At 44.6% G+C, this 27,244-nt stretch overlaps 5 protein-coding genes across 7 annotated transcripts; 3 read left to right on the plus strand and 2 right to left on the minus strand.

Moving 5' to 3' along the window:
• Positions 1-2,882: 2,882 nt before the first annotated feature.
• Positions 2,883-7,153, plus strand: LOC6606598 (prion-like-(Q/N-rich) domain-bearing protein 25). Of its 2 annotated transcripts, none has more exons than XM_002031363.2 (10): positions 2,883-2,996; positions 4,123-4,430; positions 4,501-4,618; positions 4,676-5,293; positions 5,396-5,515; positions 5,581-5,700; positions 5,764-6,168; positions 6,230-6,361; positions 6,426-6,578; positions 6,640-7,153. In XM_002031363.2, exons 1-10 carry the CDS (start codon positions 2,936-2,938, stop codon positions 6,738-6,740), a joined length of 2,136 nt encoding a protein of 711 aa, XP_002031399.1. In that variant the 5' UTR covers positions 2,883-2,935; the 3' UTR covers positions 6,741-7,153. The 2 variants fall into 2 exon arrangements, with proteins under 2 accessions (XP_002031399.1, XP_032576339.1); XM_032720448.1 differs by having other exon boundaries at positions 2,887-2,996; positions 4,679-5,293.
• Positions 7,154-7,250: 97 nt separating this feature from the next.
• Positions 7,251-24,554, plus strand: LOC6606599 (probable aminopeptidase NPEPL1). Of its 2 annotated transcripts, XM_002031364.2 has the most exons (7): positions 7,251-7,448; positions 7,525-7,743; positions 14,737-15,758; positions 15,823-15,979; positions 17,813-17,989; positions 24,070-24,180; positions 24,261-24,554. In XM_002031364.2, exons 1-7 carry the CDS (start codon positions 7,302-7,304, stop codon positions 24,390-24,392), a joined length of 1,965 nt encoding a protein of 654 aa, XP_002031400.2. In that variant the 5' UTR covers positions 7,251-7,301; the 3' UTR covers positions 24,393-24,554. The 2 variants fall into 2 exon arrangements, with proteins under 2 accessions (XP_002031400.2, XP_032576340.1); XM_032720449.1 differs by lacking the exons at positions 7,251-7,448; positions 7,525-7,743 and adding an exon at positions 13,393-13,588.
• LOC116801391 lies at positions 8,168-8,927 on the plus strand. Its single transcript, XM_032720451.1, has 2 exons — positions 8,168-8,359; positions 8,436-8,927. The coding sequence occupies exons 1-2, from the start codon at positions 8,310-8,312 to the stop codon at positions 8,911-8,913; spliced, it is 528 nt and encodes a 175-aa protein (XP_032576342.1). The 5' UTR covers positions 8,168-8,309; the 3' UTR covers positions 8,914-8,927.
• LOC6606600 (probable cytochrome P450 304a1) lies at positions 8,974-11,205 on the minus strand. Its single transcript, XM_002031365.2, has 4 exons — positions 11,086-11,205; positions 10,773-11,024; positions 9,569-10,425; positions 8,974-9,502 (listed from the first exon to the last, which is right to left on the minus strand). Exons 1-4 carry the CDS (start codon positions 11,177-11,179, stop codon positions 9,173-9,175), a joined length of 1,533 nt encoding a protein of 510 aa, XP_002031401.1. The 5' UTR covers positions 11,180-11,205; the 3' UTR covers positions 8,974-9,172.
• On the minus strand, positions 11,769-13,292 carry LOC6606601 (kinetochore protein Spc25). The gene is made up of 3 exons (XM_032720450.1): positions 13,065-13,292; positions 12,784-13,000; positions 11,769-12,300 (listed from the first exon to the last, which is right to left on the minus strand). The coding sequence occupies exons 1-3, from the start codon at positions 13,189-13,191 to the stop codon at positions 11,976-11,978; spliced, it is 669 nt and encodes a 222-aa protein (XP_032576341.1). The 5' UTR covers positions 13,192-13,292; the 3' UTR covers positions 11,769-11,975.
• Positions 24,555-27,244: the final 2,690 nt, after the last annotated feature.

Here is a 27,244-nt window from a genome sequence, read left to right on the forward strand (position 1 = left end):
AGTAAAAACTTGGCTAAGTGCTTGAGACTAATTTTCTATAATTTATTTTCGCAAGTAGTGAGTGGGTTTTCCGCTGCGAGAACCCTATGAGCCCTCCTCCAATAGTGCATAGTTTTCATGACGCGACCGCGACAGTTGAAGGGCGGAAAATTGTTGCTCTGCCAGCGGGTCGAAACACAGACACCAGTTTACCAGTTGGCCTTACCTTTACAATTGCGGCCCGAAGACGTGACTGAGCCAAGAGTCGCGTTTGAAGTATCTCTCGCGCTAAAAGACACTAAAAAAAAATTGTGTCTACCTAAGTGTGTATGTAATATAATTCAAGTACTAATAAAGCAGTAAACCGCATTAAGAGCTAAATTTACTTACATTATTGTTTAATAATTTTTCTTTATAGGAAATATTTTTAATTTAACAGTCAAAAGTCCAGTTTTGCGACATTTCTCCGAGTGTACTCGCCGCCTTCGTCCTGCTTTTACGTTCTCACTTTCTCTTCTGCTCTCACTCTCGCTTTCGCACTCCGCTCTCCATTCGCTGGACTTTGCGAGAGTCGTAAACACACGAAGCCAGAGGAAAAGCCATTAGTAGCGGCTTGAAGCTCGCTACGAAAGGATCAAGTTGCGTTCGTCGGTTTTTAAGTCGCGAAGAGAGCGGAGTGCGCGTAACGGAATGCAGTGATATTTAATCGAGTGTCGAAATTCGAAGGAATAAAACATTTTGTTAAGCAAGTAAATGAAATCAGCAAGTAAATTCTAATGCAAAGTAATGCAGATGCTTAGAGTGTGTCCTGCATACAACTAATTAAACATCCTGCATTACATAATTGTGCACATTGTGGCTTAATTAATTTTAAACATTTTAATGAGTATCGATTCCGGTTGCGAGATGATGAAAACTCATTATTTCCATGGACGGGTCATGGAGGTCATCACATTCGGCGCGCCAACGCTTAACGTATTTCAATCCATTATATGCATAACCACACCGAAGTCACCAACACACTGACCAGCTAACCAATACATAGCCATTAATAGGGCGTCATTTATTACATATCGAATGTGGAACTCATTCCCAATTCGACTCCCATAACCATAACCATCCCCATATTCATTCCCAGCTAACTAACGAGCCCCGCCGCGGCATGTGTTCTTGAAATCCACTAATTTAGTTTATTATTAGTATTGTATATTTGTTGACTCCGACGCCGCCGCCTGCATTAGTTGATTAAAGATGGACTCGAGATGATGTTGGCCCAAAGCTGGCAGCATTTCTAATCAATGATACTTTCCAATTATTCAGTGATCCTCTGATGGCCTAAAAAAACACCACTTAACAGTGATAAGAGAAAACAAAGAGGAGAGTGCATTGTGTCTGAGTGTGTGCGCCATATAGAAACCAGGCGACAAGGATTAAGCCATCAACAGCGAAAGGAGCGACCCTTTAAGCCAAATGTGAGTAGCGGTAAATCCCAGTCAGAACTTAAATGGGGCACTACAAAGTCGATAATTCCAAAGTGCGTCCTTGCACTTGTACCGAATAACTTTGGGCCATATACATATACAAATCCATATCCGAAGTGTATATAAAAAAAAAACTGTATATATGGTGTGTGTAGTTTGGGGTGGAAGGGATATAATTTCTCTTGCACCTGTCGCTGCTCTTTTCACTTCATCGCGTGCGTGGCAAAGCATTTTTATAGCCACAAAATGTCCTTTTACGTTATGTCTCTCAAAAACAGAAAAAAACACACACACAGGAAGAAGGGAAAAGCGACAAACAATAACAATGCCAGCCAGCGGGAAAATTGAAACGCGGTCAGGAGAAAGCAACAAACAAATAGAGACTTACGCACCATCACAGCCCTTAAAGCCCCATTCATTACGTTGAAAATCTGAAGGAGTTACCAATTCGTATGATTCAGAGGTAATACATTGCAGTTTGTCAGTTTAACTGACAGGCCGCATTAATTTAGCCCCAAAATTAACCCCTTTCACATCGATTGCTTTCCATTTCATTTGTGGACACTTTCAAGGTCGCCTCTTGCGACACTCGTCGCCGACGGCGTTCTGCTATTTTTAAAACATATTTCATATTGAATTATAAATACACTACAATTAGTAATTTACATAGCCGTCATCCGGGGGAAATCCGAAAATTCCGAGGCGCACGCTCAGAAGATAGTAACCAAATTTGGGCACACGTGTAGTTGCCCTTCAAGAACTAAAACTTGGTAGATGGGTATGAAATAGTCGATGCTTTTTAAGCATGCTGAGAAAACTGTATCTATATAAAAGTGAGGTATACTAGATACTTTTGAAAGAAAGTAATACTTGCAAATTTAACAAACAATTACAATGACAGCCTTGATTGCCAATTAAATTCGACAAGAAGTAAACATAATGAGCTATCTGAATAAGTGATTCTTTGATTAACTATTTAATTTAGTAGTAGGCCGTAACAAAGTACCCATCCATCGATACGAAACTGCAGTCTCAGCGTTATCAGCTCAACTCTTGGCAAGAGACCAGATGGGGTTAACATTTTACAACAACCATTAGACCGAAGAACAGGTGTCCAAAGCAGGTGTTGGACGCTGATAAGCGCACTCTTGATACCACCGATACCACTCTAAATGGCCGGAGAACCAACTAAGTGGGTAATCACTGTGGCTGCAGCCCTGGCAACCAATTCCGGTGACTATGTGCCAAGCGAAACTGCAGATTGCGATCATTCAAATTAGGATTATCAGGGAAAACCGCCGATTGCCACCGGTTAATCATCGATGTATAAGTGTTGTTTTTTTTTTATGGCCGACACAGAGATAAGATTAACCGGAATCGAGCACTCGATATAGCCCAATCCCCACTCGAAATGGTCAGTTGCCTTTTGGCCATATTAGCCAGCAGTTCGGGGAAGTAGCTCTCAGCTCGTGAAAATGTCAAACTTCCAATGGTTTCTAACGCTCGTCGTCCTTTGTTGTGCGGTCAGTCCTCAAGGTAACAGAAAAGGAACAAAAAAAAAATAATAAATTGCGAGAGCGAAATGAAAACAAAAGTCGAGGGAAATCATGTGGCCAATGTGGCGAGCGATTTCCGGTAATTGAATTAAAGCCACGTTTAATCGGGTGTGAGGCCATCGAAAGGGCAGCTGGCCAAATTGGTGGACAAATAAATGTGGGCGTACGACAGTCATAACATTAAAGAACCACAATTAATTAATGCAAACGCAATCAAGGTCAAGTACTTTGCCCCATTGACCCCACCATTCACCCAGCAACAGCACCGCCAGCGCCACCCCCCGTTGGAAAGGACTCTCACGAATGTCCAGGTTCCAAGGTCCTTTGCGGTTTGAGAAATTGTTTTGCCGGCCACGGAAAATGGAAATTAAAGTGGCAAAGCGTCTGGCGAAGCTCAGCTTACTTCTTTTCGGTGCCATTGTTATTGTTATTGTTAATACCATTTTTCGCGTTCGCATTGTTTGTTGCCGCGTTGATACTGTTTTATATGGAAATTTTTTCGAGGCCGCAACCTCATCCGGAAGTCGTTGGCGTATACGTAATAAATTGCGGCCCCGACACGTTGCGTGCCAAAAGAAGCTTTGCACGTCGCGACGCTAGGAATTTTTGCTTATAGTTGCCTTTTGTAAGGGTAATAATCAGCTAGACAGGTAGATAAGTGGGCGTGGCACTGCCTAGATTGAACAGGATGTTCAGCCAATTACAAATTTATCGGATCAAGGAAGGGGATTTGTGGGGCGATTTTCAAGTTAGGATGATAATCGTTTAATGGAGCTGAGGCAGAAAATATGTTATATATATATTGAAATTAGTTTTCATTTCCAGTTTTATGTAGTCTCTATAACATTTTAAGGCTTCTAATGATTGGGTGCTATGAGCATACTTCTGGTACATGGGTGATTTTCCAATTTGCCCAACCCATCGAAAGTTAATGAAAATCTGCTTAATCAAGTGTGTGAACTGGAGCCTGTTTTGAATAATTGAGAGGCAGCCGAATGTGGGTCGCCCCGACACATCCGAATGTGTGGTCACAGGCACCGTGGAAACGTTAATTTTTAACCAACCAAACAGGCTGCTGTCCTAACCCATTTCTTAACCAATTGCAGGCGACGGCGGCGTGTTGGCCGTATTTTGGCCATGTGAAAGCGCGGCGGACTGCACAGCTGACGGTACTAGCTGCGATTTGGCCAGCGGCCAGTGCGAGTGCTCCACATTCGATACGGTGCTCGCGGAGAACTTCACCCAATGCCTGGCCACGTCCCTCATTGGTGAAAAGTGCGACGACAGCGTCCAGTGCAATCTTATGCCAACGGGGGCCAGTTGTAAAGCCGGGGTCTGCGATTGCGCCGATGGCCAGAACTATCTGCGTGGCAAGTGTCGCCCACTGAACGGACTCGGCGAGTCCTGCGAAACGGTGAGACCACGGCCCAACCAACCGTACTCATATCCTTTATAATTTCGCATGATTTCTCGATTTTAAACAGGACTTGGACTGCTATTTTGGCTACGATCGTGCGTCTGTGAGTTGTCAGCAAAACGTGTGCGGCTGTGCAAATGGCTATTATAACAGATATGGAAACATCTGCCGTCGCAAATCAATGGGTATGTGTTAGGCGAGAACTTATTATCCATATGGCTCTATATATGCCTGATTTTCAGAAGAAAACGATGCCTGCGTCGTTAATGCGGACTGTGATGAACTGGGGGCCGGTGTCGAGTGCGTTGGCCTAGTATGCACCTATGTGGACGAGATCACAACGACTCCGGGTGGCGAGACCGAGGAAACGGAGACCACCAATCCGGGCTCGCCAGAGGATGATGATTCAACCACAGCCGAGGCGATCACCGAGACTGCCGAGCCGGAACAGGAGACCGCTTTCAGTAGCCGAAGGCAGCTAACCAAGGCCTTTGTACACGCCCCCCCGCCCACTCACAGCGATGCCGCCGCCCAGGTGTCCTTCGCCCAGCTCACCAATGGCGACACCGAGCCGCTCATCTCGCCCCGATCCCACGAGATTGCCGTCCAGACGAGCATCGAGAAGTACGAGCTGAGGGAGGTGGGACGCAGTGTGCGCAATGCGGCGACCGCCACCACCACAACGACAGCCACCGCCTCCACGAGCACCAGTAGCAGGCGCAACTCCAGCCGCAACCAGAGACACGCCCACGGCCAAAGACGCCGCTTGCCCGCCCTCTTCCGCTTCGATGACGAGGATATCAAGACCTACTCCACGCTGGGTTCCAGCCGCGATGACGACGATGCCGATGAGAAGAAGTGTGAGTATCCAACGCTGTCTCTAAGTTTCGGAGTGCTTGAAAAGGATACTCCTAATGCTTTGGCAATCCTAAATATATTTCAACTATTTATTCCCCATTTAGATGGCAGCAGCTGCACGGATAATGGAAAGACATGCTCGGGTCTGCCGCACTCGATTTGTTCCAAGAATATTTGCCTATGTCGCCAGAGTTACTATGCCCGCAATGGAAAATGTTTTGCCGGTGAGTAAACTGGGCTTTCCCCTATTTAATTCTTGTATTAATGAAATGAAATGAAAATTCTTTAGAACTGGGTGAAATTGCGGAGAGCACGGATGAGTGCGAGTACGAGTTCGATCAGTTGACCAAAACTTGCAATTGCCAAAAGAATTATTTCTACGAGCGGGATCTGCGCAACTGCAGAAAACGTAGGTGGTTCCAACGCTAGCTTCTGAATCGCCCTTAAAATATAACCTTTTCCATCAAAACAGCCATTCAATACCACTTATCCTGCACCTCGAACAGCCAATGCAGTCCATTCGGCGCCTCCTATTGCCACCCAGAGATCCCGAGGAGGTGCACCTGCGAGGAGTACGCCCTCTACGATGCCATCAAGCAGCTCTGCGAGTACAAACGTGGCCTGGGAGCAGAGTGTGAGTCCAACGATGGCTGTCCCGTGGATCACTCAGTCTGCTCCAATCGTGTGTGCGTTTGTGCGGAAACCTATTTCGAGAAGGACGATCAGTGCATGCGTGGCATCGGTGCCGACTGCTCGGTGGAGGATGACTGCATAGCTGAGAACACCGAATGCAAGGAGAAGGACGAGGAGGATCAGTCGCGCACCTGCCAGTGCCGAAAGGGATACGTGCACTTCAAGGATCAGTGCCTAAAAGAGGGTTAGTACTCAGAGGTTAAAATGCAAAAGCAGCCTTTTTATGAAATTACATTTCATTGTAGCCGAGGAGCTGGAGGACGAGTGCGTCGAGGATGAGCAGTGCAAGCCGCTCCTGGCGAGCTGCAATTCGGAGGGCAAGTGTGGATGCAACGATGAGCAGCACGCTAAGAATGGAGTCTGTGAGCCGAAGCGAGGTAATGGAGTCGCTTTGCTTTCTTTAATTATTTGTAATAATTATAATATTTTGCAATCCTGCAGAGCTGGGAGAGTCGTGCACCAAGGCCACCGAGTGCTATGTGGAAAAGGATCCCGAGAATGTCGAGTGCCGCAACTCCGTGTGCCAGTGCAAACTTGGCTACTCGGCGAACGCCAATCAGAATCAATGCATTCGCGTGATGCCCAATAAGAAAAGTAAGTGTCCTTGAAAAACCAATTGAATTAGGATGATCTATGAATGTCACGCTTTTCGCAGATTCTTCCGGTAGACCCAGTGCTCTCAAAATCATCACCTTCATGCTGATTGGCTCCGCTTTCCTGATCACCAGTGCGGCCATCAAGCAGGCCTACTACTAGAACCAAACCAAAAACTTGATCCTTTCACCTGCGTGCTGGGGAATGGCGAGGATAATAGAGGGATGGATTGACCAAGGATCTTGGAGGGAATGGGGGGAGGTTTGGGGATCGGCGGGAGTGGCCAGTATTAGCCAAGTTACTGGCATGGATGCAGGTCCATGCGCAACGTGAATATAAATCAATTAGTCCGTAAGCTGATATTTAGGAGTCGAAGCAATATATATTTGGAGATAGGGTCCTCGCAACGGAACGACTCTCGCTTATCTAATACGGCTAAGTGTAATGACAAATTACCTGTAAGTTTGAAGTTGAACCGCTTGTTGCTAGGCTAAGCGAACAGTTTTTAACCAAATTGTAATATATACATCATAATAAACTAAGGCCAACGAAGAGTTGTGTATCAAATCCAGAAACTGGCAATTATTATTAAGCAAGTAGCTTTGAGATTTAATTCTGTCATGAAAGTTGTACATTTCACTTTCTCAACCTCAAATGTTTTGTACGTAATTCTTAGTTTAGCATCCCAAATTTCGGTACGTTAGCTGAAAATTGTAAGTTGAGATGGAACCGTATCCAAACGGCTTTTTAAGTTACACGGTGGCTATACATCTTAAATCCCCGCAACACCAAATGGAGGAGGCACTGCGCCAGGGAGCGGGGTGCTGGAACGCAATGAGTTCGCGAGAAAAGAACCGGTACCGAACGAAAGTAAGTTCTTAGGGATTATACACTTTCCCCCTGACCGGCGAACTTCAACTGGTGCCCTTCCCTGAATTCCCTGCAGTACCAGAAACGATATGTCAGCAACAGCTCCACTTCGCGTCATCGGCGTCAATCGGTGGAACTCAAACAAATGGGATGCTGCCGCAAGAATGTAGTGCCCAAGTGTTCCCGGAAGCCCAGGACTCCGGCCTGCAGGCCAAGGAGCATCAGTAGTTGTACCCAGAAATGCAGCACCATCCGCTCGAGGCGTAAATGCATGCTGAAGAAGTCACCAGAAAGCGTAAGTGCCAGTTTTTTAAATATAATTTACATTTATTTTAGTACTATTATGCCTTAAGCATAATATGCAATTATATATATAAAAGTTACTTTTAAGAACATATAATTTAAAGTGTATTTCAACTTCGGTATGGAGTAACACACTTGCTATCTTATCACTTATTCACTTGTTTTGATAGTGAATTTAAAACAATGGGTTCATAGCGAACAAGTTGTCGTTTTCCTAACCAAACAATTATCACCTGGCCATCAACTTGTCTTTCTTTTTTTTGTTTTTGTTATCAGCTCGGCTAATAAAACAAACAATCTGCAGTAATTTGAACAGATCATATGATTTATATTCGACTTGCGACCCATTCAAAATGGACATTGAAATCTAGGTTCCTTGAAATATCTGTCAGTTGTAGACTTTCTGTTTTATAGAAGCTCATTTGCATTCGAATCGAAGGGAACAGTAAAACAGTGTCAAATATTTCTGGGTGAAATTTCCGAGTACGAATAGGTCAAAGTTGATTTTGTCGTGAGACAATTGCTGAACTGAACTGCCTATAAATTTCAAGTCTCAAAATGTCCCTCAATTGCCCGGTTCATAATAAGGACTCTAGTGGCTTAAACATGTAAGTTTTGGCCAAGAGATCGCTATCGATATCCGGCGTATATGTTCCTTGTGGTAACAATGTGGTTTGCACACAGTACCAGGTCCGCAACCTCGGACGACGCCAAGATCGCCATGTGCGCCTGTTTGGAATTGGCCAACTGTCGGGCCGAAAACTGTCAGCTGAAGCAGAAACTGACCGAGTACGAGGCCAAGATCAGCAGTCTCGAGCATCTGGTGGCCACCATCGCGGAGGAGCAGCTCCAGATTCGCCAAGAAGTGATCGAATTGCGCAACGAGACTCAGGGTGCAACGATGGAAGCCGCCAGCGAGTTGGAACCTTCGGACAACTTATCCGTGAACCCGCAAGAGGAAATGTACGATGAGGATGAATACGATCCGGATTCAGGATCCGAGTACAATGCCATCCAGTCTCCCAATCCCTCAGTACATTCTTCGATGGCCTCGCTGGTCTCATTGAATATTTCATCCACCAGCTCCATGGAGCTGAATGTTCTAACTCTAAATGATAACTCAGATTCCGATTGCATATACAGCGAAAATGAGGATTTCTAAGAAACCCATCTAATTCCAATCGCATCCTCTCCACAAGTTCCGCCGCAAAAACATTTCCGATTACGCTCGCTAACTTTAATACCACAAACGAAAATGTTAAAATAAATAGTTCGTTGTTGTGCATCCCATAATAGTATTTGGGCAATTCTAGAATATTTTCGAAATGTGACGGAATAAAATCCTCAAAAAACATCGAAATTACGTAATTAGTAAAATTACTTGGTCTTAAAATTAGATAACTCTAATATCTTGGCTACATTCAATGCCGATCCTGTAGTTGCAGCCAGAAATCTGGTGGCGAAATAATCAGTCCGTTGAGGTTCTGGGAGAGATCGGGCAGCCGATCATTGGGGCCCAGGACGAAGTCAAAGTGCTGGCACATGGTCGCCGTCACCAGGAAGAGCATGTTGCGCGCAAATGTCTCGCCGGCACAGAGCCGTTTTCCCGCTCCAAAGGGCAGCGAGACATCCAGCTTCAGGCAGAGCTTGCCCTCCGAGTCCAGGAACCTCTCCGGCCGGAACTGCTCCGGATCGGACCAAACACGGACGTCCGAGTGGAAGGCATACAGGCTGGGCACAACAATGGTGTCCTGTAGGGATATATAATGGAAAATACCCCGGGTTTTAAAATTAAATAGATTGGAAACGTTTCTAACCTTGGGTATCCGGTAGCCGAGCAATTCGGTGTCCTCCAGTGCCTTGTGCGGCACATCCGAGGGAACCAGCGTCTCGATGCGCAGACCCTCGCGAATGGTGGCCTCAGTGTAGGGCAGGTTCTTGCGATCCTCCAGGTTGGGCAGTCGTCCGCATCCCACCACCTCGTCGATCTCGTTCTGAATCCGCCGCAGAACTGCCGGATATAGCATGAGATACTGGACAAGTAGCGATAGCTGCACTCCGATGGCAGTGAAGGCCGGAAATGAGAAGTCCACCAGGCCCATGATCAATTGATCCCGATTGAAACCATAGCCCGGACCTCGGCGCATCTCAGCTATGTAGACATCCATGAAGTTGCGCTCCACACCCTCTTCGTAGCTGTCCAGATACTTATCCACGAAGTCGGCAAAGAACTGGCGCACGAATAGGTTGGACTCGTTCAGCTTGTTGTAGCCACTCCATTCGGGCCAAATGTGCCGGATCCAGGGCATTATGCTCAACATTCTGCCGTAGTCGTCCGCATTCCGCTGGAACTGTATGCCCATCTGGCAGAGCTTCACCAATCTGCCCATTTCCTCGCGACTCAGACACTCATTGTACACAATGTGAAAGTGGGCGTTGGCCGAGAACGGATTGAAGAGCAGCGGCAGGAGCACGCGATATCCTCCGGGTTTCACCATCTCGTGCTCATGCGGATACTTTGGACCGTTGCGGATCAGCTCCAGCATGTCGTTCAACTGGTCCTGAATGACCAGCTCCAGTTGGTCGAATCGTCGTCCGAAGCCAAAGTCCCTCAAGTAGCGCAGGATGAACCGACGCTGCTCCTTCCACAGGGGGCCATCCTGGAAAAAGATGCCTGCGAAGAGCAGCAAAAATCGAATAGTAATATTAAATAGCAATCAATCATTGGTCTTATCAGTCAAGGTGGCAGGCCAAACTGCTTATATATAAATATAATATATGTAATAAACCAAATAGGTGTGAACTGATTGTTCTAAACTGAAAAAAGATCTATAAAATATCACAAAACAAACAAGATTTCACTTTCCTTGGCTGCGAAGTGCGCCAAGTGTCAATCGTTTGCGAGCGATAAGCGTGTTTTGTTCGCCAGCCGCGACAATTAATTCACGATTGACCCCATTATTATTTCAACAACGCCATTACAAGTGTCCACAATCGTTGGCCGATACGATACGGACTCACCTCGCACATCTTGGCCGGGATCGCGCATGGCGGCCACGAAGAGCTGCGGCCGTCCATCGAACACCTGGTTGTTGAGGATCTCGCGCACTCCATCTGCACTGTGGACAACGGCCACCGGAAAAGGACCCACATGCAGTCCAATGATATCCGACTTGTACCACCGACTGAGGGTCAGAGCCGCCTTGTGCAGGTACTTATAGTTGATGATCAGCATGAAGAGGTAGCTGCCGAACAGCGGAATCCTTGGAGGACCTGTGAATAATCCGATTAGCTTTAGTCCGTCCACAGAGCAACAAGGCCAGCCAAAACGAACCGGGTGGAAAGCCGGCGGGTCGACCCACTGCATATCGATACGAAAGGCAGAGGAACACTGCCGTGCAGATCGCCAGGAGAGTTTCCGTGATCATCGTGGATTCCGGACAGCAATTGAGTCCGTAGCTGCGGTGCAGCTGCGTTTTTGTAGCCACGATAAGTCGCTCTAACTTTCGCCGGACAATAGCAATTGAGCAGCGCCAATCTATATGGATCGCTGTTTATTCATAGATCGGTAAGTCGTCGGCACTCCGAGTCGCTTGTGACTTTCGAGATTTCTCGATTAACACCGGCCGCCAAGTCAAAAGGTCTGAGATAACCATGCAAGTTAGATCTCTGCAAAGGTGCATGATAAAATAAGTGTAAATAATGTATTGGAAAATTACCCAAACATATTTGAAATATATATAAAATAAGGTTTTATTAAGTATTTTTAGTAATAGAGAACTCATTAAACCAAACAAATTTTATTTCATTTGAGCATATTAAAAACCAATCAATCAGTTAGTTGTACATTTTGTTAAATATGATAACTTTTTGACTTTTGATTTGAAATGGTAGCCTTCAAAAACTGGTTTTGAATTTGAATAAGTTTGAATTGAGCCTACTGACACTGGATTCTTTCGCGACATCTCTTCTTTGGCGATATCTCTAAAATTATCTAAGACTTCAGTGAAGATGATATATCAGAAAAAAGAAAAAATATATTTAGGGAGATACAGTTATCGTAAATAGTAGATGTATAATTTACAAGCTGTACTTAAGGAGCTAAAATTAATTGCTGTAATCCAAATAAGCCGCTTGCTTATTGAGCTATTTATTATGCCAAACTAAAATGCTCCATTGGAAAGGGGGCTTCCCTTTAGTCCAAGGAAATCAGTTAATCGGTAGTCAGATGTGGCACGTCGGCGATGTGAGATCAATCTCAATTATGGAGTTGCAATTGGCCGCTTCCTTGGGCGGAGTAGTGGGAGCACGTGACTCCATAGCCACGTCCATGGCCAGCGAGATGAGTTGTTGCCACTGCGCCATGTCGACATTTAGACTCTCGAGATGCTGGCACAGTGAGTCCAGTCCTTCCACATCGGTCGACTTCAGATCAAAGGGTATCAACTGGTTGCGTTTATCGCCACGGAGTACAGTGACACCCTTCACACGTGCCGGCAGCGCTTCTTGATTTATGTAGGTTCCTGTTGTCTTCGACAGCGTGTGAATGCTATAAATAAAAACAAATAAGCACACATTGCTCTCATTAGCAATTTAACTGATTTAAAACTGACCGCGTTACAATTTGATTGCAAAATAAGTGCGCATGTGAGGCTGAGCAAATATATTGCGTATGTTAGTTAAATAAGTTATTTGGACCATGACCTTAACTATACCTATTATTGGGACTTTCTGTATTTAAATGATGCTCTTTATGGATTTTATAAAAGTAAATTAAGCATTTGATTAGCTATTTAGTGCAACTTTTACGGATGTAAAGAGCATAGTTGTTAATAATGATATTTTAAGCTGACAGCGGAATGAAAAAGGGAGATAGTAGTTTTGGATGGACTAAAAATCAATATGAGTAGTCACTTTTATGTATAATATGGATGTTAATTATGCTATCATCCTGAATTTTCTAGACAAGATCTACAAAACCGAACCCATCGAAGCCCGGAAAATCTTAATACGATAATCTTTGAATGCTGACCTTTCCATGATTTCGTTTTTGCGCTGTCTGGCCAGCATTTTCTGCTGTTTAATCCGATCTTTCATGGCCAAGCTGCGGAGTTTGGTGGCCTCCAGTTCTCGATCAAGTTCCTCTATGAAGGAAACTCGCTTGTCCAACTCCTCCCGCCGCTCCATGATCACTTTTTGCAACTTTCCCACTTTCCGCTGATGGCGACAAGCTGCTTCCTTGACATCCACTAAAATATTTAGTAAAATATATCAATTAAAGTGCATAAAGGGAGATAAATGCCAAAAACTCACACAAATTGCTGTTGAATTTATAGACTTTTTTGATGAATTTCGCCTCGAGGGCTTCCATGCGAATTTGTTTCTCGTATAAAGCCTTAACACGCCTTTCGTAACTCGATTCGGTCATAATAATTGCCATTTTAAAACTCAGTTTAGTGAAATTAATAAAAATCTTCAAAAATTAAGCGCCGATTTTTCTTCCAGACGCTTGTTTTGATTTCCAATTAGAGGTGGTACTTTCCGTTAGAGACGACACTTGCACGACACTAACAGGGTGGCCAGGATGAATGAAAAATGTAGTTCTGCACTTATCGATAGTTGACATCGACTTATCGGTGTGCAAGTCGCATCTCTAAGAGCCGGCAAGCAAAAAATTGCAAGTCAAATTGGCAGCAAAATAACTAAATATAAAACGTCGACATTTTTGCAAACTTTTGTGCTATTTCTGAGGCAAGCACTTTATGCGTTTGCTGCTCAGCGTCCAGGCAATACGCAACCATCTCGCTCGCACCTACAGCAGCGCCCGCTTCAAAAAGGTGAGCGAACAAAAAGGCAGAAAATGTGCAAAAAGGTTTTGCAAACGAAAAAATCGCGAACAAAGAGTCTAAAAATAGAGAATACAGAATTTGCATAATACTTCTATATATCGAGTGTCCAGTCAAATCCAATTGAAAATGGGTAAATTAGATGTTTAGCCACTTTTCGGTTTCAAATGCCGCGAATCGGTGAACGACCCACTTGTTGTTCTTTTTGCACCGAATTCAAGGTCATGTGGCATTTGCGATTTTAAAAACTTAAATCGCTTTATGCACAATGATATCTTGCTTATAAAACCCATTCGAGTTTATGGAGCGTCGTAAAGATATGTGGTGAAAGATATCTTTTCGGTAGTTTGTTTTTATTGCCTTGCGACTGTAAAACTAAAAAATTTATGACTTTAAGTGGTAAATGAAAAATATGAAGTAAAGTTATTGTACCAAAATATATCAAAATTAATAATTTGTAAGAAAAACTTACTTTGATTTTATAAGATATTTTTATGTATTCAATAAAACTCTGAAAATGTTATGTAAATAATTAAAATTCATATTGCTATGCAAATTTATCTTAATTTGATCATTATAAATGCAATGCAATTTATATTTGTTTATATTAGTGTGATTATTATAGGTTAAATTATTTTTAAAATATTTTTATTTTTATTTTAAAGCTTAATTTTATGAACCCAATGTTTTTAGTTGTAAACATAATCAGTGATTGTGTTTTATTATAAGATATATATATAATATACTGTAGTAATTTCTACAACTTCAAATTTGGAGCACTTTAAATCCATTGTAGGTAACCCATACCATATATATCTACTTTTAAAATTCCCCTACTGCATTGCATCCGCTTGCAACCGATGAGTAACGCCCCTGTTTGTCCAGATGGCCCTACCCATAACCCGAATGCCACTGCTTATCTCGCAGGTTTTGGCTCTCGTGATTTATGGATGGCTGCATCCATTGACCGCCCCTGTGGTGCAAAGTCGTCGACTGATAAGCAAGTGGGGCACTTGGAGCGCTAAATGCCAGATTAGCACCGATAAGATAATACCGGCGGCTTATCACTGGGATTTGGCTAGCCATCCCGCGTCTCGAAACTCGAATCTTTACTCATTCGCACACACATTCTCTTACAGATGGCCACGGACGTGAAGTTTAACGAGTCGCTGGGCTGCACTGATCCGCAGACACATCCGGTCCTGATCATCGGCCAGCTGCGCCATCTGAATCTGCTGAAGTTCAGTCATCTTGAGAGCAAACTCAGTCCGCGCGTCAACGAGGAGACCTTCCTGAATGCCGTCGCTTGTCTGCATCCCGCGCCCACCGATAAGGTATCCCTCTACCTCGATGTGGCCACCGTGGCTGCCCTGCCATTGAAGTCATCCCGGCACAATACGGCATCCCGGGCTCATGCCATCACTCGTCTGGTGAAGAACCATGTGCTGAACGTTTCCGAGGAGAGCGTGGTGCTGGTCTGCGAGCGGGAGTATCTATTCGCCAGCGCCTGTGCGGTTGTTCGCGCTTTTCCACTCTATTCCCGCAAAACGGGCAATCTGCTGGCCTCAAGTCAGTCCAAAAATCTTGGATTCGGAGATGGAAACGCAAATTCAGGACGCAACGTTGTCAATGTTGAGTTTGTGCTAATCAACAAGGATGGCTGCATTGAGAACGAGCCTTTGACAGACGACGAGCTAAATTGCCTGAATGAGACCACACGGGCAATTCGAATGACTGCTCGCATTGTAGACATGCCCTGCAACGAAATGAACGTCGACCACTTCATCCAGGAAGTCGAGGATGTGGGCAGGGAGCTGTGCATTACGCCAAAAGTAATCCGTGGCGAGAAGCTGCTGGAGCAAGGATTTGGCGGCATTTACGGCGTGGGCAAAGCTGCGGCTGTGCCGCCTGCCCTCGTTGTGCTCTCCCATGAGCCAAAGGGCGCCCAAGAGACCATCGCCATGGTCGGCAAGGGTATCGTCTACGACACCGGTGGCCTCAGCATCAAGGCCAAGACCGGCATGCCCGGCATGAAACGGGATTGCGGCGGAGCGGCGGCGATTCTCGGAGCCTTCTACGCGGCTGTCCAGTGCGGATTTAGGGATAACTTGCATGCCGTCTTCTGCCTGGCGGAGAACTCCGTGGGTCCAAATGCCACTCGGTGGGTTTTGCCCTCAGTTTAACCTTCAATGGATCAGTTAAATACTAATGCGTTTACTTTGCAGCCCCGATGACATACACACCCTTTACTCGGGCCGCACAGTGGAGATCAACAACACGGATGCCGAGGGTCGCTTGGTGCTCGCCGATGGCGTTTGCTATGCCAACAAGGATCTGAAGGCCAACATTATTCTCGACATGGCTACATTGACTGGAGCTCAGGTGAGGCAATCTATAAAGTTAGCATAGCTCACTGTTTTGATAAGAATGTGTTTAGCACGTGATTATTGTTTATTATACCAATGTTCAGTTTAATCAATTAAATGTATTCTAGCGTGGGAATTAGATCGCACTTAGAATTTAGGACTAGCATATATAGAATTTGGTTTGAATTAGATTTCGATTTTCTATTCATCGATAGTCAGACTACAACAAATAACTCATTCAATTAGCACAATGTAAACAAAGATAAATGTGAATAGATTTCATTGAATAATTTAGAGAGTAATATTTACTGAAACTATCAGCTTCATGGACTGACTGATTTTCCACCAATGCAGGCAGCAAATGATGTTGCCGGTGTCCAAGGTAATTTCGGTTTCGAGCGATCTTTGCGGCAGGTAACTGGGGAAATGGCTGGGTGGCGGCCTTGGATGTACTGGCTGCGCTGCCTTGCTATGCGAGAATTTATGCCACGCTTTATAAAAGTCACGAGGTTAATTGGAAAAATAAATTGCAAATTTGGTTTTCGCTGGCAAACTTGGAGGAATAGCAGCGCCAGCATTGGCAGACCAACAACAGCGAAGGATTCGCCGTTTGTGGTCGCTTTCGGGTTGCATCGATGTGGTGGTGTGGGGCGTGGCAGTGGGCGGTGGGCTGGGGTTTCGCTCACCATTGCAGCGGAAAGGGGGGTAGCAAGTGAGTAGCTGCTGCGATGGCGCACAATTACCATAAATCTTGACTGCAATTTGCTTAAAATATGATGCCAATTTACGTTATTTGTGGTTCGATGGGAAATAAATCGAAACTGGTCAGAGGGGGGCGTGGCATCTGGGGTCTTTTTTTATTATTATTTTCATTCAACCAGCCCGCCCGTCCCAAAAGCTGCATTGTTCGCAGCGAAATGCCTTTGGTTACCCAGCCTAAAAGTGGCACAAACTATCGTGCCACATCGCCGCCGCTCGTCTCTAAACATTGCCACGTTTTGCCATTTTTGTTCGGAATTTGGTTCGTTTTTGGTTCGCTTGTTGTGCTTAATTTCATTACACCCAGACACACACCTAGACGGGATGCAATAATATTAATTGCCAGCATTGGGGCAACTGCCACTGCCACTGCCGCTGTTGTTGCAAGAACAAAAAGCAGGCAGGCAACACTTTTTCGCTTTTACATTTTATGTTCCTGCTGCCTTGTTACACCTTTTGCAGTTGTTTTCTGCTCTGTGACGGCTACTGGATGCACTGGGAGAAACTCTTAGGCTTTCATATAAGAGGAAAGTAATGCTAGATATATAAACTGCAGTTTTGAATAGTTAGATTGATATATGACAGATATAGGGAATATAAAGGTAGTGCTATCTTTAAATACTTTAAACCTGTACTCTTTTCGCAGTGTATTGCTGCTGCTGTTGCTCCTGGCAGTGCTTTGTTACCGCTCCTGGCGCTGCCTTCATTTGTCCAGCAGCCGTGCAACACGCGCCACGGAGTACTTCCCTCTTGTTTGGGTGTTGCTCGTGCTAAATAACCTTGCACCTTTTTATTGCCAGCCGCGTCGGAAGCTCGCAATTTTCGTGCACCCTCTGCTCGGCAACCCTTGCCCCTTATCCCCCTTATACCCGCTTACCCCCGTTTGTCTTTGCCCTAACATTGTTAGTTGGTGTACAGTTTTATTGCTGGCATTTTGTTGATTGTTGCTTGTTTTCTATCAAACGTTCCCCGGTGGGTGCGAAACCCATTCTTAAGCATATAACGCCCGAACAGCAGGTCCTTGAATATTTCATTTACGATTTTTACCATGCATATATATACCACATCTGCCAACTTATTCTCGTTCCAGGGCGTTGCAACAGGCAAATATCATGGTGCCGTATTAACAAACTCGGAGACATGGGAGGCAAAGTCGTTGCAGGCTGGACGCAAATCCGGCGATTTATTGGCATCCATAATTTATTGCCCCGAATTGCATTTCTCGGAATTCGCTTCGGCCATTGCTGATATGAAAAACTCGGTGGCGGTAAGTATTTTTCTTGCACCATTTAAAAACTAGTTTTCCAAGAAAAAATTCAGATAGTTCAGATAGAATAAGCAGCTTAAAGATATACGCTGCTTATTCTATCTGAACTATCTGCGTTTGCCATTTCATTGTGGCATCTCCAGCCACACCTTGCTGCCTTCTTTTGTGGCAGATAGATTCTTAGATTAACAGCGGTCTGCAGCGAAATCAATGCCCAAAAGTAACTTAATTTATGCATTATCGAAGACAACCGTGCTGTGAACTTTTTGGCCACCCGCATTATTCGATAGAAAGCGAGTGACTTTGAGAAAGTTTTAATCAAGTTTCGGTGTAACTTCTTTATTCATTTGTTTTCAATTCATTTTCATTTTGCGTTTTCCCACATCCACAGGCACACATCGAAATCCACTGCCTTTTGCACTCTCCGGATATATTTTACACACATTTTTAATTAACTTTATCGCTTGCACTCAATGTTGTTCTTTTGTCTTACACTCGACCGCACCGTTGTGGAAAAATGATGAACGTCATGTTTGGTTTAAAGATTGATTAGTATTACTCTGATTTATGCCGCACACACACACACACACACCGCACCCTCCGACATTCGCATGTATCAAAAACTTTGGCGTTCAATCTACGCCACCAGCCACTTTCGCAGCCATTAGAAAGGCCAGTCAGAGCCAGGGAATCCTGGACAGGAATGCTGCGGAGTGGCGAGGGTGGACTGCGATGGCACTAGGTGAGCCATAAACCCATCTCTGGGCACTGGCCACCGGAGCGAGGTGCGTCGTAGCCCCGGGACTCTCCTGCTCCATTCGGTTTGGTTCAGTTTGGTTCGGTTCCAGTTCCTGCCACAACAACCAACCAAATCGAGTTACCTTATTGTACGTCGCAAGCGCCTCGGATCAATGGTCATTCATCATTGTCACGCCGTGGGCGGATTGGGCGGTGGATGAATTGGGGGTTCTGGGTGGATAGGAGGAGGGCGGCTTGGAGTTTGGGATTGTCGTGGTGAGGTGCCAGGAGCGGACAGGGACTGACTGGCTGGCTGACTGGCTGGCTGGTTGTCTGTCTGGTTGGTTGGTTGCCAGGTTGGTGCGTAGATGCGGAGCAGGTCAAGTGGCGTCGCAATTTTGGCTACCTGCCAATCGCCCACGCTGCCACCTTTCGATAAGTACACTGTGAGAAAAGTAAAGTAAAGAAGCACCTTACATAGTACTATACATTTCAATTCGTTATTGTATTAGTTTCACGTTAATTTGCTTAATTTTCGCCCAATAATTGTTTAGTTTGGCAAAGATTTTTTGCTCTGTGTCGTTTTTGCAAGTTGGCTGTTTGATTTTTCGTCAGGCTGCTCTATCTCGCAGTTTGAAAAAAATGGGAATCAAGTCAAAATATCACACCATTGCAGGATGGCCATGCCATACACACACCCTTAACCCTTTGATGCCCCCCGTGCTGCAGTTGATGTGACAGCGCCGCGCACTTTGTCAATGGTGTCTGTGATAAAGTGTTTTAAATTCCAAATGCATTCAACGTTAAATGCGAAAAAGGTGAAATGCCAGCCCAGCCGAGCCATCACTACCATCACTACCATTACCACCCATCAGCGTCGTCGCATTTTTTCTGGCTTTTGAGGCAAATTCCCACGCGCAGCGTTTAAATTACATGAGCTAGCTTTTTGCGTTCCACACCCACCTATGCCAGCCGTATTTTTTTCCTGGTCTTTCGGGTGTCTTTTCCCCTAGTTTGCCACTAAATGGGGGATTATGAAGGTTGTTAGCGGTCGCCAGGGCGCTTTGTTGGCAGCTGGCTTTGGTTTTCAGTCTGCGGCTCTATTCAGCTCATTTTGGCAAGCACCAGCACGAGCACGAGCACGAGCACCAGCATCTGGTGGTCAGATGGTCATCTGCGCAGGTGATGATCCCACATCCCATCCCTTTGTTCGCCGCCGTCCTTAAATAAAGGATTCCCATTTGTTTTACGCCCTATTCGAGTTGTGTGATCCCCATGGTGCGTGGTGATATCTGCGGCTATTGGCTGTCAGGAGGGATCTGTGTGCTCGTTTAAAACATGCAGCGTATTCGCGAATTAAGCGAAACCATTTAAGCCGGTAATTAGGAGGTTCTCGCTTTTTGGGGTCAAACTGCAGGAATCGATGGCGGTGGATGACCGGTCTGTTCGGCGACCAATTTTAAATTGCCATTTTCCCAATAGACTGTCTGTGGTTTGGCTCTGTCAATGTGCTGCCAGCTTCAGCGTTTTAATTATGGCAATAAACATAATCGTATTTTTATGGAATAACTGCAAAAAGATAGTAAAAAGTATTTGAGCTCATTCTATACGCTATTTAGACTATTAAATTGGAATTTATTTTAAACGGAATTATATGTAACGTAAGAAATGAATGAATTTTTTATGTGCGCAGTATCGACTGAGTAACAACTGCTCATTAAATTTCAATAGTCAGCAAATAACTTTTCAGTTGCCTTTAAGCTTTAGGCCGTTTGCTTTTTAAAACCAAATTCCCTCTTCCACTCCACTGAGCAGAAGCAAACAGAAAGTGAGAGAAATAAAAATAATATTATCCCAAATTTCGACAACTTTATGACCCTGAGACACGACGGTCCGACCTAGAAACCAGCCATCCATCCATCCATCCATCTATTCATCCATTCAACTGGCTTCCTTCGAGTAAATCAGACTCGCAGGCTTCTGTTGTCTGCGGCTTTCTTAGCTGGCAGGATATTCGTGGTGGAAGGGGACTCCACGGTGCGGTGTCATAAGTAAAACATAAGCAACACGGCGACGGGACAATAAAATTTGCTTAAACATTTCCAATTGTTTCTCAATTTCCCGACGTCGTCGCACACAGGAATCTAAGTCGAAAGTTACTCGACGTTTTATGACTGTGAAATTTTCCCATTGTTGGTAATTGATTTTTATGTTAAATCGTAAAAAGCTGCTTCCCGTCTTCCTTGCCGCGCAGGGGCATGAATTTTAGATAAACCCATTCCGTGGCAGCAACGTGTTGCAGTCTCTTGGCCGCACACGCGGCGTATGCGTAATTGTTTTTGTTTTTCGACCCTCCTCCCCCTTTCAGTTCATTTTTATTGGGCGTCGACATTTTAAATTCAATTGTACGGCGACTTTTTACGTGGTTTAATGAATTAAATTGAACTTTTTATGCGGCAAAAGTTTTTTACGGCACGACCTCCAGGCGCCGAGCATTTCATCGTTGTTGCGGTTATGCTTAGCCGGGGTTAAGTTTTTTGATTAAAGCCAGCCGTAGCAGTTTATAAATAAAGCCCAAACTCAGTGGTCCAAATGCGGAGTTTGCCATGGAGATTTTTCGCCTGCTCTTGAAAAAAAGAGGTGGGTGGGGGGCAAGTCACGTAATTTGCGAAATGATCCCCATTTCCGTTGCCTACTCGAAGGGGCGGCGACTTCGTTAACACAAATCTTTCCGCTTGTTATTCGTCGGTTTCCGTTTAACTTTCTCCGACGCCAGAGATGCCAAAAGCTAACTTAAAAATCGGTATTTAACCAAAAAAGTAGGCGGCTTTTAAAAATATGATGTACCATTCGTTTTGAGTTCAAACATTCTAGGATTACATATTTTACGAATTTGTCTATAGCTGTTTAAAATCAAAGGAGCATCACCAGAGTTTTCTAATATTTCCCTTTTCCCCTATAAAATTCTCTTTTGCCATAAAAGTGTATATATAAATATACATTTTTTGTGCGCTCTTTCCTGCGGCGGGAAAGTTTTTTAAAGCGCTAGCTGCGACATCGTCCAAATTGAATAAAAACTGTAGCCGCCGTCAGCGAAACCAGTCGATTGCATCGAAGCCAAATCCTTTTCAGCGCTCGTCCCGATTATTGAATGAATGCGTAATTGATACTCCCAACTGCTGGATGCCGCGGGTCGTGAATCGGTCACCGATGTAATCTCGCAATAACCCCGGCATTCATACATATTGGCAGTTATCACAGATCGAATATCACTATCAATTCAAATTAATCGCAAGTGCGGATGCTTAGGATGCGAATGTGCGTGTATAGTACGTATGGTGTTGGCCTGGACTGTCGTATATTTCGGCCCGGTAAATGCCACAGGGCGGTCCTCGAATGGTCACGTTCTAAACCGCAATTAGTCGGCGACCCATTGTCAAACTCTGGCGGAGATTTGGGTCGGGTGCGTGGGTGGTTGGGGGATGTTGCTTCGTTATTTACAAAAGGCCTAGTCAGATACAAACTCACATCATCGGACTCACACACGCATATACAGACAATCAGGACGGGTCTAATGCAATCAATGTTAATGACATTATGTTGACAAATGTTTGCCATTATTGATGAAAGGCCGACTCGATTCGACTGGATTCGATTCGGACTGAATGCCATGCCATGTGCGTGAGTGCTCTGATCAGGCTCGGCAAAGGTTAAACATTTAATTAGCGCCGCAGTAACATCGCGACCTTATTGACCTTTCCTATTTGTGCGTAATCCCATCTTGATTTGTCCGAAAGTTATAGAAACTTGTCACTGGGGGTGCTTTCGATACTTGAAATGCTTTTAAATAAGCATCAGATTAATAAGCAGATTGCTTAAATCTGATCATTTAATGTGCTCGAAAGTTTTCGACTTCGAGACAATTAGAATCTCATGCTTGGCTTTAAACTGCAACAGCAACTCTGCGGCTTACCACTTCCGTTTGCCATTCACTAAATTGGTTCATTGGGAAGCATTGCGTTTGAAAAGTTTTGCCAGCACACACACCCCAGGCAAATCAAACCGAACTGAAGCGGCCAAGACATGCCGGCTATGTGCACCATCGGCCAGAGCAGCTTCAGCCGCAAGTTTCATAACAAAAGCTGGTTATTAGCTGCAAAACCGCCAAAAGCAGTACCGCCACTGTTAGGAGATGAAATGCAGTTTCGTCAGCAGCGGCAGGAACAACAGAAACTGGAACAATTGCTGCACTGAGAGAAATACAAGGTGGATATTTCTGTCCAGAATGTGGACGCAAATTTGTTGATTTTAGATAAGAATCTCTACTACCTAGCTTAAATTATCTTTTTTAAATTGAGATTTTATTGTTTCAAAGTTTCAGTTTTCATTTGTGAAAATATTTTTCATGTGTGAGAGGCAGTCTTCAAATTCAGACTTCATTCTTCAAGTCTGGCTCTGGGTTTTTGGGCACTTGGTTCATGGCTCTGTTGCTTCAATGGACTTTTGACTTCCGCTTTTCGACGTACGATGTTTGCACGTCCCTTGCGAATGTGTATGTGTGTGTGTGTGTGTGATTTTCATCTTGAGGAGGAACTGAACGCGTTGTCATGTAATTTTCGCAGCACTGCATCCCCGAGTTGTCCGCTCGTCCTGTCGTCCTGGTGTCCGCTCAATTCCGTGGCTCCTGCTGCTGAAGTCTGCCAGTTAACTCCTTTTTTTGGCCAACTGTCAGCAGAGTGTTCGCATGTGTGCGTTGGTTCGTCCTTTCGTCCTTTATTTGGCCGGTCCCAACTGTCTGTGGTGTGTGCATGTTCAAAGTGTACTTTATGTTTGGCATTTAAGCGCTGCAATTTCCGCTCAAGTTAGTAGAGCGACTGCTTCCGCTACGCAGCTGCCAGTGCATGGCATATAATTTAGGCATTAGCACACCCAGGCTTGCAGCTAGCGAAGGGCGTTTCAAAGGTAATGCAGAGTTACAACATGCAGCATATTAAATTATATGAGTTTCTATTTAATATACTTAACTTATCTGTTCGAAATATCGAGGAAGAGGTGTGTAAAATGATGGCTTTTTCATAGGTAAAAATATTAACCAACATAGCTTTGTTTTCAAGCCACCCTCGTTTGTTCATCTATCTCTATAAATATATTTTCTTGTTGCGCTGCGCCACAGGACGCTTTTTTAATAAAGCGACGCCAAGTTTTGCTTGTTGCATGCAGCACACCACATCCACATGCACACCAACAAAATGCACTCCATAAAGGAATATACACACACACACATGTACATCCGAGCGTGTACGTCACCATGTCTAACTGAGATTTCCCTTCCGCCTTTGCAGGATCGTCAGAACGCCCAATCCTCCTGTGCTGGACTCTTTATTGCTGCCCATCTGGGCTTCGATTATCCGGGAACCTGGATCCACATTGATATGGCCACTCCCGTCCATTGTGTAAGTGATTCGATTCGACTGCCATATCCGACTTATAATTATTTGCCTGCGTATTTAATATGATTTCTGTTCTGTTTCAGGGGGAGCGAGCCACTGGGTATGGTGTAGCCCTGTTGCTGACCCTATTTGGCGGGCACACCGACTCCAAGCTACTCCAATCCATCGCCCCCACCGACGAGGAGCCGCCGTTGAAGCGCTCTTGCCGCGATTAACTCAGCCTGCCTTTTCCTGTGCCACGTGCCTGACTGGATTAACATGCATTTCCATCATTTTCTTTGCCCAATTGGGATCCGGTATCAAAAGTCAATTTGTGTAGCCGACAGGCATTAAAAAATCAATATTATTTTAGAAATACACGAAGTATGAAATTTAAATGACTGTGCTTTTGGAATCTGGTGCCTGTAATCTAACTTTAGCTTTACTAGCTTATCAAATGAGTTAAATAATTTCCATGTTTAATCAAATCCATCCTAAATTGGTGGTGTTTTTTAAGCCAATTTAATGTGTAGTTTGTGTAGTTAACATGCTAAAGAACACAGTTCCGTGTCCACGTGTATTTTGTTCCAGCTTTTTCTTTGCCTGTCACTTTGTCCTTTGTCTGTTCAATTAAGCGACACTCTGGCTGCTGCTCGGGTGTTGCAAGTTGGTGTTGCTGCTGCTACTGCTGCTGCTACTGCTACTGCTGTCGTTGCCAAGCGCACGACATCTAAGTGGATTCATCAGACGCGGCATGGCCATTGCCATTCTCATCATCGTCAGCGTGATCATCACCAGTGCTGGCATTTTCTTTGCCGTCAGTGCAATTGTGTCGGTGGCAACCATTCCATTCCTATTCGCGTTTCCATCTCCATCACTATCACCATACCATACCATACCATTCCATTCCCGCCGACAATACAAATTAAATTGCAACATCATTGTGCCACGTCGTCACCATCGTTGCAATCGCATCACATCGCATCGCTGCCGTCTTTGTTGCCTACTTTTGTGCGCTCCGACGTTTCACGCTCGCGAGTTTGTCAGCTGTCAGAGAGGCGGCAGGTGGGTGGTGACTAGTGGGTGGTGGGGCGAAATGCCACGCCCACCCCTCAGGCAACGCCCACCGACTAATGCCAATGCCGTGCACTTTTATTTGCTGAATTACCCGAACATTCTGCCGCCCGCCTCCATTTTTATTTGCTTTGTTATTCCATTTGCTTTTTGGGGGGGCGATGGCGCCCCTTAGCGCTTTTATTGTTTAATTAGCTTGAAATGCGTTTATTTTCATTCGTAAGTGCTGTAAACAACGCGTCAGGTGAGGCTATATATAGGGAGATATATATACGTATGTTTCAGGTGATTTGTTAAACCCTAGTAATTCTGCACCTAGCGCCCCTTGAGTATAATTCTTCCTCCATTTCGCTTAAGCCAGCAACAGCAATTTGCTGTTTGCTCCAGCAATTGAATGCTACAAGTGCAGTTAACATTCCGTAGTGGATTTCAAGTGTATTTACCCCGTTTTTCACGGCGTAGTTCGGTTTTTATCCACTTGGCGGATCGGGTGAAGTCCCCCTTCAGCAAGGTAACAATATCGAGAGCATTCAATTGTGTTTTAAGCGGTGATGTCGCGTTAAGATAAGCCACCCAATGGCTTACAGTCGTTCTAATTGGTTTGCAATATAAGCGAACAAAGAAAGTAGTTTATAGAAAGTATTTCATATTTGAACAGGTTCGTTCCATTGTGTTGCTCAGAACAATAAGGAATAGTTACATTATGGACCCGAAATAGGCCACAAATATTTGGTAGTCATTAAATGGTTAGCATAATTCAATTACTAAACATAAACTGTTGCCAGCTTAGCAGGTGGTATTATTTTGAGCTTTAGGCTAAGCCAAATTATAAAAGCTTTTTATTAAGTGCTCTTCGACAGAGTTCGCATTTTGTTGGTGTGAACTTATGAATTTTTAAATAATTAGTAGCAATGGTTAATTGCAAAATTCTCTCAGTATGAGCACACATTTCGACGTATTTAAAACAGTTTTAAACCTATTTTGCATGGCCCAAATTAATTGGAAAACATAACCACCGCATAGCTGCTGTCTCATATGCAAGTGTATTGCAAACTGCCATGAAATCGGATTGTTGACTGCATACACATCACTCATACGACGCGTTGGCGGCAAACGATCGACCTCGACCCCGTTGAGATTGAACCCTAAACGGCTTACCAGCGGGACTCAAGGCAAGTGGTCGATGGACGACGCAGCAGACACCATCTACGCTCCCTGGACATCGGCCATAAATATCTTCACACTGCCACTCGAACAACAGACTGTTTAGGGCACTTAAAACAAATAGTATATAGAAGAATGTTGGTATTACCCTTTTATATATTACGATTTTAAATTAAAGGTATTATTGAATACCATTTGCATATTTGTGTTTAAAACGTTCCTTAAAAATATGCAGTTTATAACTTTTGCCTAGCTTGATGGTTTTTCGACAGTGCAACATCGTTCATTGTTCAGTGTCCTTCGCAGGATGCCTCTGCAGCAGCAGTTGACTTTTGCCGCATTGGCGCTTGCCTCCAGAGCATTCGGTTGGGTTTTTTTTTATGCTTACAACTCAATTTGAAGCCAACTGGGCGAAGTGCGTGCCCGGGTAAACAAGAGGAGCACAAGGAGTGCCACAAGGATCACGGCCGGCAGAAGGAACAAAAGCAATATTAGAATTTGTTGCCGGGCCGTGTGGCTTTTGTGGCACTTCTCATTGTTTTTTCCACAGCATCCCTGTTGCTCCTCCTTGTGTCCTGGACGACAGGACGACAGCTTAACCCCAGCACAGCGTTTAAGCTGCGCAAGTTTCGAAACCAATCCCGCCCAGATCCATAATTCTTTTCCGCACCTAAAGTGACAGAGATCTCGGCTTAGACTGCCGTTGCCGTGGTCGTCTTAATGTTTAATTTTTATGCCAGCTCCTGAATTATGCAAGGCGCCAGAGAGCCACCGAGATTTGGTCAATTCCCACGGCTCTGTATGAAGAATAGATAATAATTTAAGCGTGGGAGGGCAAAAGTAACAGATA

Source organism: Drosophila sechellia, chromosome 3R (genome assembly GCF_004382195.2).
Source record: "Drosophila sechellia strain sech25 chromosome 3R, ASM438219v1, whole genome shotgun sequence".
Taxonomy (NCBI): Eukaryota; Metazoa; Arthropoda; class Insecta; order Diptera; family Drosophilidae; genus Drosophila; species Drosophila sechellia.